The sequence below is a fragment of the Pseudopodoces humilis genome, chromosome 4 (genome assembly GCF_049639895.1).
Source record: "Pseudopodoces humilis isolate 2021_Gansu_Grassland_sample_001 chromosome 4, ASM4963989v1, whole genome shotgun sequence".
NCBI classification, from domain to species: Eukaryota; Metazoa; Chordata; class Aves; order Passeriformes; family Paridae; genus Pseudopodoces; species Pseudopodoces humilis.
In genome coordinates this window covers 5,003,013-5,016,772 of record NC_142203.1, presented here as the reverse complement: position 1 = coordinate 5,016,772, position 13,760 = coordinate 5,003,013, and the positions used below count along the sequence as shown (strand labels likewise).

The 13,760-nt window shown below is 50.8% G+C and overlaps 2 protein-coding genes across 2 annotated transcripts; one reads left to right on the top strand and one right to left on the bottom strand.

Moving 5' to 3' along the window:
* Positions 1-330: 330 nt before the first annotated feature.
* On the bottom strand, positions 331-1,536 carry LOC148184407 (endogenous retrovirus group K member 8 Gag polyprotein-like). Its single transcript, XM_088054196.1, is given in 1 exon segment — positions 331-1,536. A coding segment is annotated over 1 exon segment (1,206 nt).
* Positions 1,537-4,319: 2,783 nt separating this feature from the next.
* Positions 4,320-10,163, top strand: LOC148184406 (serine/threonine-protein kinase PAK 3-like). The gene is made up of 12 exons (XM_088054195.1): positions 4,320-4,398; positions 5,330-5,367; positions 5,810-5,932; positions 6,176-6,317; positions 6,714-6,777; positions 7,405-7,453; positions 7,767-7,879; positions 8,140-8,257; positions 8,994-9,093; positions 9,381-9,577; positions 9,673-9,810; positions 10,068-10,163. Exons 1-12 carry the CDS (start codon positions 4,320-4,322, stop codon positions 10,161-10,163), a joined length of 1,257 nt encoding a protein of 418 aa, XP_087910321.1.
* Positions 10,164-13,760: the final 3,597 nt, after the last annotated feature.

Genomic DNA, 13,760 nt, shown 5'->3' with positions numbered 1-13,760 from the left:
GCAATGTAAGTCCTCCTGTAGAACCAAATCCACTCGTTCCCTGTGGTTGATTTTTCAATGGTGTCAATTGATGGGTATATTGTGGCAGCGGCACCAATTGTGCAATTCGCTGTCCCTTATCAATTCTGGCTGGTGGTGCCAGTGTATATGCCATGATATATATTTCACCAGAATAGTCCACATCAATTACTCCAGGTAAAATAAATAGTCTCATTAGACTAGCAGATGAACGTCCCAACACTATTGCACCCATAGCTTTTCCATTTATTATCACTGGTCCAATAATTCCAGTGGGAATCTTGTAGGGTTGTGATGTTAATAAACCCACAGTCACTGAGGCTGCCAGGTCCAGGCCGAGGCTCCCTGCTGTGGCAGGCTGGAGGGAAGTTGCACTGATGTTCCAGCAGCTGCTATTTGTGTCCTGGCGAGGCAGCTTCTCGCGCTGGCCTTCCCGTTTCCCGATCTCCGGCGGCAGACATTATCAGCGTGGGTATTGGACCGACACTGATTGCACCAAACAGATGGTACAGTACATTCCTTCCGAATATGTCCAAGGTTGCCACAGCGAAAACATTTGAATTGGGAGGCTGGAATCCTGCCATGGTTAGTTGTAGCCGCTTGTAGGGGTGCAAGAGCTGCTAAAACTTGACTCTGATTAGATGTAGCCTGCTTTTCTAACCCTCGTCCTAGTTCTTTAATTGCTTGGACTAACATTGCCTGTGAGCCCACCGGTATATTAGACATTCTCTCTAATGCTTCCTCAATAGTCCAATTAGCATTTAGGGAATTTAAAATTGACCTGGTTGCTGGATTACAATTTTGTAAGGCACATTGTTTTAATAATGCTCCCCTCATATATTCAGGAACACCTGCTCGCTCTATAGCTGAAGCTGCTTTATCAATAAATGCTCCAAATAGCTCATCTCACCCCTGTCTAATGCCCATATAAGATGGAATACCTCCTGGCTCCTTGATCCGATCAAACGCAGCTCGCGCCAACCGCATACCTTCTCTCAACTTATCTGGTCCCAAAATAGCTTGTGCTTCCACTTGACTATATGCTCCTAAGCCCATAAATTCTTCCAAAGTTAATCCATACAGTGGATCACCTGCCTGCCTTTGCACATTTACACTTTCTTGACAATAAGCTTGCCAGTGTACATTAAACAACAACTGCTGATGCTGACTAAGAATCAATTTCATAATACTCTTACAATCTCCAGGCAACAAAATCTGTGTACCCCGCAAATAATCAATCATTTGTCTAACCAGTTCACTGGTCACTCCAAACTGACTGACTGTAGCTCGCAACTGTGATAACCACTTCCAATCCAAAGCTGTAATTTGAGCTTGTATTCCTCCCCCTTGCATTGGTGCAAAGGTTACGGGACATGCTACTTCCAATACAGCGTCTACTAATTCCTGATCTCCCTCTTGCAAAATATTCCATGCTAACGTAGCCCATGTCTCTCTTCTTTCCCGTGCAATAACTTCACCTAACTCACGCCCTACCTCAGGGACAGATTTATTTCCCATAGGGGAGGATGGTAACGGTGCCGAAGGCTCTGTTCCAGAATCAAGGTTAGTAGGTGAAGGAATTTGAGACGACACAAAAGGATTAGCAGCTGCAGCAGGGGTCAGTGACTGTGTGTGGGGGTTTAAGATTACTGTGTTCGTGGCTGGTGGCAGCGGACACTCATTAATTCCTTCTAATAATCTATTTTTTGACATAGCTGCAGATGCCTTTGTGGCAGCTGCCTGTTCAGCCTGATACTGCAAAAGAACATTATGAACTGTCCGCCACAGTTTTCCTAATTTTTTAGCAGTTTTATCATCATCTAAAGTAGCTTCCCACAATTTATCTCCAAATTTTCGCCACTCACTTAATTCATGAACTGTATGGGGATTCTGAAAACAACCCTGAGCATACCCATAAGCAAGAAGTCCAGGAAGCTCCTTGCGCAAATCAAAATCTTTAACCTGTCGCTTTTCTAAAAAGCAGGTAAAGAAATCATATGCTGCTTGCCTTTCCATCTTACCGTCAGCGCTGTTGCAGCCCCTACAAGGTTTCGGCAGCACGTTACGGCAGGACTCTCCTCTGAGGTCGCCTGGGCGCGGCAACCCTACTGTGTGATCAGGACCCTCCTCCGAGGTTGCCTGGAATGCAGCACAGCTGTTGCTTTTCGCCGTCCTTGCTGCAAAGGACCCATCCCCTGTCGCCAACTCCCTTGGCCAATTCCGACTGCTATTAAAAGTCCTTAAGGTTCCAAAGGTCCCAAAGGTCCCAAATGTCTCTAGGGTCCCAAGAGTCCCAAAGGTCCCTGTTGATCGGGCGCCATTTGATGAGTTCGGCGGGAGAAAATGCAGCACTCAATATGAATGATCAGCAAATCTCGTTTATTAGCAACTCTAAAACCACTTATATAGCATCAGTAATTAGGCTCATACATAGTGCAAAAGAAAGCTCATTATTGGATATTTCATTTAAGGTCAACTCCACCTAATTCTACATTCCTGTGATCGCTCATCTATGCTGAATTCACATTCTTCTGATCACAGCATCCTGTTCTCAGTTAACAGTTATCACTAAGGCCTTCCTGACTTTGCAACATCTCACACCAACTGTACTCCATTGTCTAACTCTTTCCCAGCTAACTGCTGCATGGGAATATGACCTTTGCTCTCTAGCCATTCCTCCACAAACTACTGCAGATTTGCAGCAATAGAATTGCAGGGTAGAGCCGAGCCATTCAGCAATTGCTGAAAGTTTCAAATGCCCCCCTCAGCATGCCAAGTGTGAAGAGCCCAGTGGAAAGCTCCTCCAAGACACTGTGCTGCCCACCAGCAGCAGGGCATGTGTCTGGGCTGAGTCAGCAGGAAAGCAAGCTAAGCCTAGGATCATCATTCCACCAGGAGCAGAGATGATTTCCAGAGCACTTGCATTGCATTCCCTTCTTCCCCCTCTCCCAGCCACTACATCAAGCTGCCTCCTGTGTTTAACTCAGGCCTTTGTCAGAGAAGGGAACGAGGGCGTCTCCTTTTCTTTGGGCTGTGGCCATCCAAATGTCTGCAAGGAATCTTGCAGGGAGCCTGGAGCCTGGGCAAACGTCTGTGAGAGTGGGGATTTGGACGGTTCAAAAGGGGCCTTCTTTGGGCTCCACATCTGCGTGGCATTACAGAGCGGTGGCTGCTAGCCGAGCTCCAACACAACAAAACTGAGGCAGCCCGAGAATCACCAGACAGCTCCTCTGGGTGTTCTCTGGCCTTCATTTGCCAGAGAAACGGCACGAGGGAGGAGAGGAGATTGGCGTCAGGAGATAAGCCAACACCTCCCCGCCACAAAGGGAGCTCGGGCTCCCAGCGCAGTCACAGCAAAGGTCAGCAGGCACCTACGTGCTCAAGAAGCAGCTGCGCACTGCAATACTGCTGGAAATTCATTTGCTTTGCTTCTTTTGTCCCCCACGTGTCATGGAAGAAGTTAGGTGTCGCTGTTGGACTCAAAATGATTCCCACAAACACAGCTCAATGTGTGATAGAAAAAGAGAGAGATTTATTCGGTTGTTTCAGTATTTACAGATCCTCGACAACGACCAGGGCTTGGATAGTTAGGTTACTACCTTCCCAACCACATTGGTCGTGAGAAATATCTATTGAAAGACATATCTTTAATGGAATGGATGCATATCTATGTTTATAGATACTATACTCAGAAAGTGGCTAAAAACTATGAAAACAAGATCAGAAGGTTTAATTCTCAGAGCAAAAGTTTGGCTTTTGAGAAGCAACTAAGAGGCCAGCCGGAAGAAGCACACTTGCTCTTAGTCATAGCCTTGGGGCCCAGAAGTGGGGGTTGCTTTGCTTTCTTGACATCCTTCTTCCTTCCCAGGCTTCTCCTTGGGCTAGGGAGCTGCAGGATGGCTGCATTTGCTGAGCTCCCGCGGCAAGCCTGCAGCACTGCAGCACGCCCTGTAAGGATTTCTTTGGCTGCTTTATGACTGAGGCCAATTTCCCAGGCTCCTCTTTTGCCTCGGCTGGACACAAGATCGGGTTGCCAGGCACAACGACGGCAGCAAAGCCAGAGTGGCTGCTATTGTGAGGTCAAGGGAGCGCTGCCACGTCACAGTGCTGTCAGCGCGGCGTTGTCCCGGTGCACACAAGGCCCCGTTGTTCCAGGGCAGCTCTTGCGCTCGCTCGCTCGCTGCAAGAGGATCCTTGTGAGCAAGGAGCTCTCAGCAGACGGCCTGCACCCCGAGAGGAGTCTTACTATTTCTCCCTTGGGTGGCATTTGTCACTGTGCAAACCCGCACAGCACTGCTAAAATGATCGAGCAAGTCTGTGCCGTGGTTTGCACTGCTTTCTCCGTGGCGTATTCTGGCTACTTCCTGGCTCACCTGACACGTAAGGAAAGCTCACTCCTGGTGGGAACATCTCCTTGCCTCGTGCTTCACTCTGCTCCTTAGGCCCATGGAGGGAGCCGGTATAGCTGGCAACAAAATTGCCATGAAGATGCCAGCTTTCCTTTGCTAAAGCTCCTGCCAGGGGCATCGGCTGCAAAGGGGGTGTCTGTACTCACTGCAGGGTGGAGAGGATTTGCATTGGAACCTGCTGTGGCTGTGCTCTCTCCATGAGAGAGCGCGTGGCAGCGCAGTCTGTCATTTCCTCAGCTTGCTGCTTCAAGCTGCAAATTGCAGACTCGAAGGCGAGATGCTCAGTGGTACCTGTATAAACTAAGCGATTCTCTCCAGGGCTAAGGGAAAGCATTTTTTGCTCCAGCTCCTGCCATGAGAAGCCTTGGCTGTGTGGCTTGAGCCTTTCTGGTGTGCCAAAGAGAGCGATTGCCTTGGCCACCAAGTGCAAACTCCAAAGCCAGTTAGGCTTTGCTGCTGAAGCCGGGAGCTGTTCCTGGGCTGCTCGAGCAGAGGGCTGCCACAGCTGAGGGGCCCTTTGGGGCTGCTTGGCTGGGCTAGTGTCTTCAGCCAATGCATGGGAATCCCTGCATGCAATTGATGTGAAAAGCTGCTTGTGCTTCTGGGCAGAACAGAAGCTCTGGCTGTTAATGAACAACCGGCATTTTCATGCCTCTCTTTCTATTTCTCTCCTGGCAAAAGAGGCCCAAATGTACACAGAGCCTAGTACGGTGTCCTTGTTCACCTGCTTGCTTGCTTGCTTGCTTGCTTGCTTGCTGTGGGACAGAGCTCTTGGTCCCCTCAGATGGGAGGGATGTTGGGGAAGGGAAATGCTCTCTGTTGGGACTGACTTGTCTTGTGGGAGTCGCCAGCACAGGCGCTTCTCTGAGGGCATCTGCTTCCTTTCCCCTTGCTGGCTGCAGGTCACTTCACCCGTGGATGGAGACAAGCGTGTCCTTTGGTGAGTGAGTGGCAAAGGAGCCTCTGACCTTGCTGGCATGTAAGAATTGTGCAGCAAGCTGTGAGCTTGGCCTGTTGCACTAGAGTGGAGAGCGGCAGGCGGGGAGGCTGAAGGAAAGCCCAGCTGCCTGTTGGCGTCAGCGGGAGCAAAGGCAGCGCTGGCTCTTTCCTAATTTTCCCGTGAAGAGCCTTTCAAGAGAGGAAAGCCAAGTGTGGCAGCCCAAAAGGTGTCTTGCTGATTGTAGCCGGGGTGGAAGATGAAATGCATGGCAAGATGGAGGAGCACCCAATTCAGCCATCTCCATAGGGTTTGGATGGCTCAGAATGCCACTTGTATTAAAGTCTAGGATTTCCCCTTAGTCTGGGTGCTTAGGCAGCTGAAGAGCAAGCAGCTCCTGAAGGATTGGCTGCTGCCAGTGTGTCTCAGTGCTGTCTGTCTGCAGGGCTCAAGGGCAGGGTCGGCACCTCCTCTGGCTCCCTCTCTTGTGGAGGAAGAGGCTGAAGAGGAGCAAGAGCACATCAAGCCCCCAGCTGCTGTCCCTCCACGGCCCCAACAGGCAGAGCCAGTAAGTGGCATCAGCGGTTGGCACTGCCTTTGGTGCAGGGCCAAGCTTCAAGTGGCTGCTGTAGCAGAGTAGTCCTTGGCGTTTTCCCATTGCCTTGGAGTAGGGCACATCCAAAGCCCCCCAGGTGAAGAGGCCTGGCGCTGGCTGACAGCATCTGCCTGAGGCCTTGATTTTCCCGTGCGCTCTGCGGGGCATCTGGGCCTGCCAGCCAGCCTTCTGACGGGCCACCTTTTCTTGTCGCAGCTGGACAGACGCTCTGCAATCCAAGGTGCCGCTGGAGCAGCAGGGCCTGAGGCAGCCGGCGCTCCTGCAGCTGCCGGCACTGGGTCCGGCAGCCCCGCCCAGCCGGCCGAGATGAGAGAGGAGCAGAGGCTGATGAGACTGAGTACGTCTGCTGGATTTCTGGGGGGTCAGAGCAGAGCGCAGGCTGCACGTCTCGGTGCAGGCTGCAGCACGAGTTCCTCCCGATTCTCCTGTCTCAAAGGCCCTTAGGCCTCTCTGCACAACCTGCTGCTGTTCTTTCAGGCAGCCAGAGAGCGCTCGGCGCGTTCCTGCTGCCTCTGAGGGCAGCTGGCATTGGCTTGCCTCTGCCTGGGTGCCTTCTGCGGCAAAGACACAGGCAGGGATTGTTTCTGCTTGAGCACAAGGCTGGCACTTAGCCAGTGGCTCGGCCCCAGTGAGCTCTCAAGCTGCCGACTGGCAGTGGGGCTGCATTTTGGATGGTCTGGGAAGCGGCGTCTCTGCTTGCGAGTGAGTGCCTTGCACTGCTTCTGTCTTTCAGGGAGTGTTGTGAGCCCGGGTGAGCCAAGGAGCAAATACACGGCCCTTGAAGAACTTGGACGAGGGTAAGCGTGACAAGGTCTGCTCCTTGTACAACAGCGTGGGCCAGGGCTTTCGCTGGTGCCATATCCAGCACCAAGTCCAAACACGGCCCAGCGCTGGCTTTTCCTCCTGCCACCTCTCACGACTGCTGAGTCAAGAGCAAGCAGATGGCATCACCCAAGACAACTTGGTGCTGGCAGTGTCTTGCTTGCGGCAAGGAGCAGGAGCTGGAGGATCTGCTGGCCCTGCAAGCTTGATGGGCCACCAGAGCACCTTGCCAAACAAGAGCTGCCAGATAATAGTTCTCAAGACAGTGTTTCCAAAGTTAGTCTTGTGCACTTTATACACCCACACACGCACACAGACACACAGGCTTAAGAGCCCCACTTTTTTATGCGTTTGCATTGGAAGCAAGTGTGTGTTTGCCTTGGAGATTTGCAGCAGCTCTTGGTCTTCATGTTGGACCCGAGTGTTCTCTTGGGCACCCTGAAGGTCCCAGGGTGGCTGGGCTGATGTGCTCTTGGCTGAAGAGACACTGCAGCCACGCTCTTTGGAAAGAGTGCAGCAGGCAGCCTGGGGAGATCTCCTGCCTAGGCTGGCTTTCAGTGCCAGGGACTAAAGGGCTTCTTCTGCTGCCCTTTTCTTTCTAGGGGCTTTGGAGCTGTTTATAGAGCCCTGGACGCCAGCACAGGGAAACAGGTAAAGGGTCAGCAGCCCCGGTGGATTGTGCAGCTCCGGAGCGCTTCCCCCGCTGCTGGAAACCATGGCTGGAGCTTTGGCCGGCCGCTCCGTCTCTGCAGCAGAGGCTGCTCGTCTGAAGCACAGACGGGATTCAGCATGCAGAATGCTGAATTTGGGAGGGGCTTTGGTGCTTCTCTTAAGCTCTGCTGTCTGGTAACAAGGCAGTTTGGCAGAGCTCGGCTGCGTCGTCGCACAAGCACTCGCTCCGTGTTCCTTGTGATCTGCTGCAAGGAGCGACTTGTCCAGTGAGCGGTCCTCTATGTCCTTTTAGGTGGCCATCAAGAAAATGACACTGCAAGAGGAGGATTCCGAGGAGCTGGCTGTCAATGAAATCGTGGCCATGAGGGACAACAGGAATCCCAATATTGTTATCTTCTTAGACAGGTTGGGGTGTTGGCATGTCAGCGTTCCTTCAGATAGTGCAAGGCAGAAATGACCAAGCCCTTTGGTCAGGGGCAGAAAGCAGAGCTGCTTGTGCTTTCTCTAGTCGTGTCCAGCACATGGGAGAAGGTTGCCCTTGGTGTGCAAGAATCTCTTCTGGCACATGTAGCTTGGAGAGCAGTGGCAAAAGCCTGGCTCAGGCCCTCGGCTGACTGAGCTGTGCCTGTTGCTCTCTCTCCATGCCGTGCTTTTTCTTCTTGCAGCTACCTGGTCAACGAGGAACTCTGGCTGGCAATGGAGTTCATGGACGGCGGCACGCTGTTCGATGTGCTCAGGGCAGTGTACCTGGAGGAAGGACAGATAGGCGCTGTCTGTCGGGAGGTGAGGGATGGCGCCTGTGCCGGCCCTGGCCTGCCCAGGATGGTCCTTGTCAGCCGGTGGGGAAGAAGAGCAGAGGTCTCTTGCTCACGCCTTTGTTTTGGTGCTTCTGTCACGACACCAGGAGAAGAGCGAGCATCTGAAGGGAACTGCCTGCCGTTGTCCCCGCACTTGTCCAGGCTCTCTTCTCGCACTCTGACGTGGCGTCTGTCCTCTGACGCTCGTGCTCGCTCACTCGCTTGCTTTCACTTGTTTCCTCTTGGCACCTCTGCCTCTCTGTGTTTGCCTGGAGCGTGTCTGTCTGTCCTGAGCCCCTTGCTGCTCCAAGGCAGCGTGCTGCTGGCAGAATTTCTAGCTAAAGGGATGTGCTGAGCTTCAAAGGATAGCACTGCAGCCCAGATGGCACTGGATTCTGCAACAGGGCTATCCTCCTCTGCTGCCGCAGCTCTGCCAATAAAATCTTTGCCATGCTGCTGGTCCAGCTTTGGTCCAGCCAAAGGTCCCGTGGTTCCAACCAAAGGCGGGAGGGGCTCTTGGAAGCTCAGATGCCTTTGCTTCAAAAGACAGAAAACACTTGTAAGAGTGCTGAAGCAGCAAGCTCTTCCTCTTGCTGACAGCATGGTGCTGGGCTCACAAATTCCCTGAGAAAGCCGTCAATCTCCTCGAGCCCTTTCCTTTCTTGTGGCATGAAATCGGGTGGCCTGAACTTTTTCTCTTGTCTCCCTCCTTTCTCTCTCAGTGCCTGCAAGGACTGCATTTCCTTCATTCCCGCCGAGTCATCCACAGAGACATCAAGAGCAGCAACATTCTTATGGGCACGGACGGATCTGTCAAATTGGGTGGGTATGGCCGGTCAGGCGCAGCGTAGCCAGCATGTGCTGTGGGGCTGCTTTTGGGGTGACTGCCAGTCGCCCAGAAGCGCTGCTTGGCCAGCAGGGGCATGCTGAGGGCAGTTCTGAAGTGAAGTTTCTGATTTCCCCGGCTGCAGCCGCACGGAAGCAGAGCACCACAGCTTTTCCAGCCAGGAAAAAGATTGAGCATGGCCTTGTCAGGCTTGGAATGGGCAATGCTTGTGGCTGGTTTGCCAGCGGTCGCTGTCTTTGACAGGCTTTGTCTTTCTCCTCAGCTGACTTTGGTCTCTGTGCTCGGCTCAGCCCTGAGTGCAGCAGGTGCCACTCCAGCGTCGGCACTCCCAGCTGGATGGCACCAGAAGTGGTGAGAGGAGAAGCCTACGGCCCCAAAGTGGACATCTGGTCCCTGGGCATCACGGGGCTGGAGATGGTGGAAGGGGAAGCTCCTTACCAGAGGGAGCCCAAGTTCAGGGTAAGCTGCAGCTTGCCAAGGGGGCTCTGTGTGGAGAGAGCTGTTGTGCCTAGGAAAGGAGCAGCTTGAGCTTTGTCCCCTTGCCTTTCTGCTAGGTTTTTGAACTGATCGAAAGGAACGGGCCCCCCAAACTGCAAAACCCCAGGCACCACTCGGCTCTCCTGCGCGACTTTCTGCGCTGCTGCCTGCAGGCGGACCAAGACAGGCGCTGGTCTGCCCAGGAGCTCCTGCAGGTAAGCAAAAGGGAAGCGGCAAGAAGCCCTGTGAGCTGAGGACAGCCACAGGAAGGGATGAAGGGGACTGTGGGCCACGTGGGCCTGGCTGAGCCAGGTGAGCGGCGCAGGAAGGCGCAGGGGCACAGGCTGCTCTGGGTCCTCTCGCTGCATCTTGCTGCTAGCCCAGGAATCCTGCTTGAGCGCCAGAGGCTGAAGAGAAATCTGTCATCTTGGAAAGTAAGGCTCCCTTTCTTGTTTGTTTTCTCTCTGGGCAGCATCCGTTTGTGACCTCAGGCCAGCCTGCCTCCAGCCTGGCTGCTCTGATCCTCTCAGCCAGGCAAGCCCAGGAAGACCGGAGAGGAGAGGCTTGAGCCTGAGGAAGCCTTTGTGCCGCGCCAGCTCCGAGGGATTCAAAGGGGATGGATGGTGTTTGGACAGCGAGTCAGCCATCCATTAAGTTTTTTAAGGAGGTGTTCATTTGTTTGGAAGTTTATGTTGTATGGACGTTGTCCATTTAGCTGTTTTTAGTTCATACCTCCGTTTTATTTTTTTTTTTTTAACAAATGCATAATTTATAATTTAGGGAAAATAGGGAGCCACTTCTTAGAACTATAGATTTTAGAAAACTTCGATAGTGGGGGATTGTTTTCCTTGGAATAAATTGTTGTTAATATAGGTATCTCTGAGCTTTCTTTTCTGGAAATGGATGTATTTTCATAGTTCTATATAAGCTGCCAGAGGAAAAGCTGTTATGCTGTGGAACTGGGTCATACCTGTGCCACAAGCAGTCAGCATGAAGAGGTCACTTGGAGTACAGAATGATGAAGATGTAGAATTAGAGGATACTTTGTTTCATAACATTATTTCAACCAGCCTGGCAATAAAACTCTAGAATATGCAGAGTGTTGGGTGACTCCCTTCCTTTCCATGGTGTAGCTGAGCTGCACAGTCCCTGTCAGAGGCCCAAAGAATAGGCTGACGTGAACAGGTTTGTGGACCTGAACTGGGGAATGCCCATGGGCTGGGGAGAGATACTCCCAGGTAATGTACATCAGGTAAGGAACTCACATTCAGGACAACACCAGGAGGCAGATGTGCAGTCCTTCTTGGTGGCCTCTTGTTCTGAAGATGTGAGGGTGATCTGCAGGAATTACGATTTTGTTCCCACTCTCTTCTCAATATGTCACCTGTGGCATGTAATGGCATTCTCCCAGTGACATCTGGCCCTTCCTCCCTGCTCCTCATTTCCTCCCTTTTCACCCCACACACACTCCAGGGACCCTCTGGCCCAACCTCATGCCCTATAGGTGTGTGCTGCCACCAAGGCCTACGGCATGGTTCCCACTCTGCTGCATGCTTGGCCTCTTCCCACACCTTGGCCCAGCTGCTGCTGCCGGCTGTTGGATAGCACACAACGTGTCACACCTATCAGCGACCAGTTGGACGGAGGAGCTCATCAAACAGGTCCCCACTACCCACAGCTCAGCCCCCCAGCACTTTCCCCACCAAGCTGTCACTCCATTTGGACTCCGTCTGCTCAGACACTCACGGCCAGGGGCTGCTTATGGACTGAATGTTCCTTGAATGGTGCCCACATGCCCAATTGCCACAGCTCCCCACTCCTCTTACCTCTAAGGCGGTCTCAGCCTTCTAAACACAATTTTGCTTAGTCTAATGGCTTAGTGGTTTTAAAGCAGCAACTAAAAAAATTACTAGAAGACTTACTTATTTCTTGCTGTGAGATATGGATTAGAGCAAGAGCAAAACAAGCTTAAAACTTAAAAGGAATAAAGAAAGCTTATTAACAAAACTACAAGAATAAGAACACCAGAATAAACCTCCAGAAAACCCTTTTATTCCCCACTACCCACCATTCCCTTGTTCACATGTCAACACAGAGACAAACAGCTTTGGAACTTTGGTGTTTAAAACAGTCTCAATTCCTGCTAGAGTCTTTTCATCAGCCTTTGTAGAGAAACAGAAGTCTTCTTCTGCTAATCTATGGAGTTTCTCACGAGAAAACTATTTCTGTTATAGTTTTCCATTTTTCTGATGCCAGCTGCCCAGACATCTGTCATCAGATTTTCTCCTCCCATTTCACATCACTCTGAGGTGTGTTATGGGCCATGAGTCTAGGGATGTCATTTTTAAGGATGAGTTATTCAAAGGGAAAAGTTCTTTTCATCTGTCTCTGTGAGCTTCCCTGGAAAACAGAAGTTTTCTCTTTGCCTCAAGCGGCCCCAAATCTTCAACTATTACTTCTTCCCTTCTGTTCCAGCACCTCACTGTATCATAATTACTCTACCTTTTGCTCAAAATCTAAACTCTGAACACTCCATTCCTCCCCATATACTCTGTCATGGATTAAAGGAGTTTTTTTCAGAACATTATTGTCCACCTCCATAGCTTTAACAGAAAAATATTTCAGTTTATAAAGCACCTCCTTATTCACTACCATTTCTGAAGCTTAATTCTTTTCTTTACTGTCTCTGATCAGTTATAAAGTCTCTTTACATGTTGATTACTCTCTTTTTCTCTTTTTTCTCTGGAAAAAAAAGGATTAATCTGCAAGTCTCATCTGGATAATGAAAAGGTTAAAATCTTGCCCACGCTTTGTAGATAGTTCTGTGATCTCTGCCGGAGCAGCAGCTGGAGTTGTCTGCGATGGAAGATTTTTCATGGCTGCTCTGCAGAGTGTGGTCACTGTCTCAGCCCGCCGCAGTTCAAGATCTTTTTTTCTTTCCTTACTCGACAGTCTCTGGTGAATTCAGTCACAGAAAAAAAAATCTGCAGCCGAGCCAGGGACCGGCCTGGCCCGGCCAGAGCCCGGGGCAATCCCCGCAGGCCCCATCTCCGGGCCGGGAGCCACAGCAGGCTCAGCCCAGCCCCTAGCCGGGCCACATGGCCTGGGCAGGGGACGGGAAGCCAGCTAAAGCTCTGTTACCTTTCACAGCCAGGAAACAAAGAGACAAAGAAATTCCCAGGCTTAGGTCTTAAGGTGGTGTTCACAGGTTGATCTCGCTTTTCAATGGTCAAAACTGCTGTCAATTCTTAGACATGACCGATAATTGGTCAGGAGAAAAGACTCCCATCAGTCACCAGCAGCTTCAACTTCCTTAGCCCTCAAAACTATCTTAAAGGCAAATTCACCCCATGACACATGTTATGAGCTACACAGAGGAATACTGGAACTTTTCAGTGAATTTGCCAAGGCCTGCTACTTCCTTGAGGTGCCTTGTCTTCCTAAGAATGGGACACCTTTGCTAGTATCAATCTAGCAGCTGGAAAAATATTCTTTCTTCCTTGCTTTCCCTCTAGGAATTCTGTGCAGGATTTACAAGGCAATCTCTAAGAATCTACCTCTTTGCTTTTACATTGAACAGGGCCAGGCCTAGATCATAAGGTGCCTATTGTTATTATTTTGGTGCTTAGGGAGTAGTGTTTGCTTTGTATCATTCTGATAGGAAGTGGAAGCCTTGAATTGAAAAAGGACTTAAAAGCCTTTGTGCAAAGTAGGTGACTTGAAAGTGAGTGACTCCAAGTGGGTTAGTCACCCCAAATTCCCACTCTGCAGACACTCAGGCTCAGAAGTGGTTTTTTATTACCTGGTCATATTTGATCTAGTTATAAGAATTGATCTCAGTGTTCAATTTTTACAGTATATATACAAAGTAAATCTGCTAGAGATCCATACTGAATTTCCATTTGGGGGGTGTGTTTGACCTGTGACCCTACTGTTCAGTGCTGACTGGAAAAACGGCACCTTTGCTCTTACCTGTCAGTGTAGAAAACCCTTTCTCATCTGTGTCCCAAGGCATGGAGAATTGAACCTTAGCTGAAACTTAGCAAATTGAAAAGTACACAAATGACTTCTGTATTCAAATCCATGGACACTCCGTAAGTCCCCGGCTGATGGCTCGAGAGCCGGCGAGACCCCCGCCTAAGAAAGGAGGGCTCGAGAGACCTGG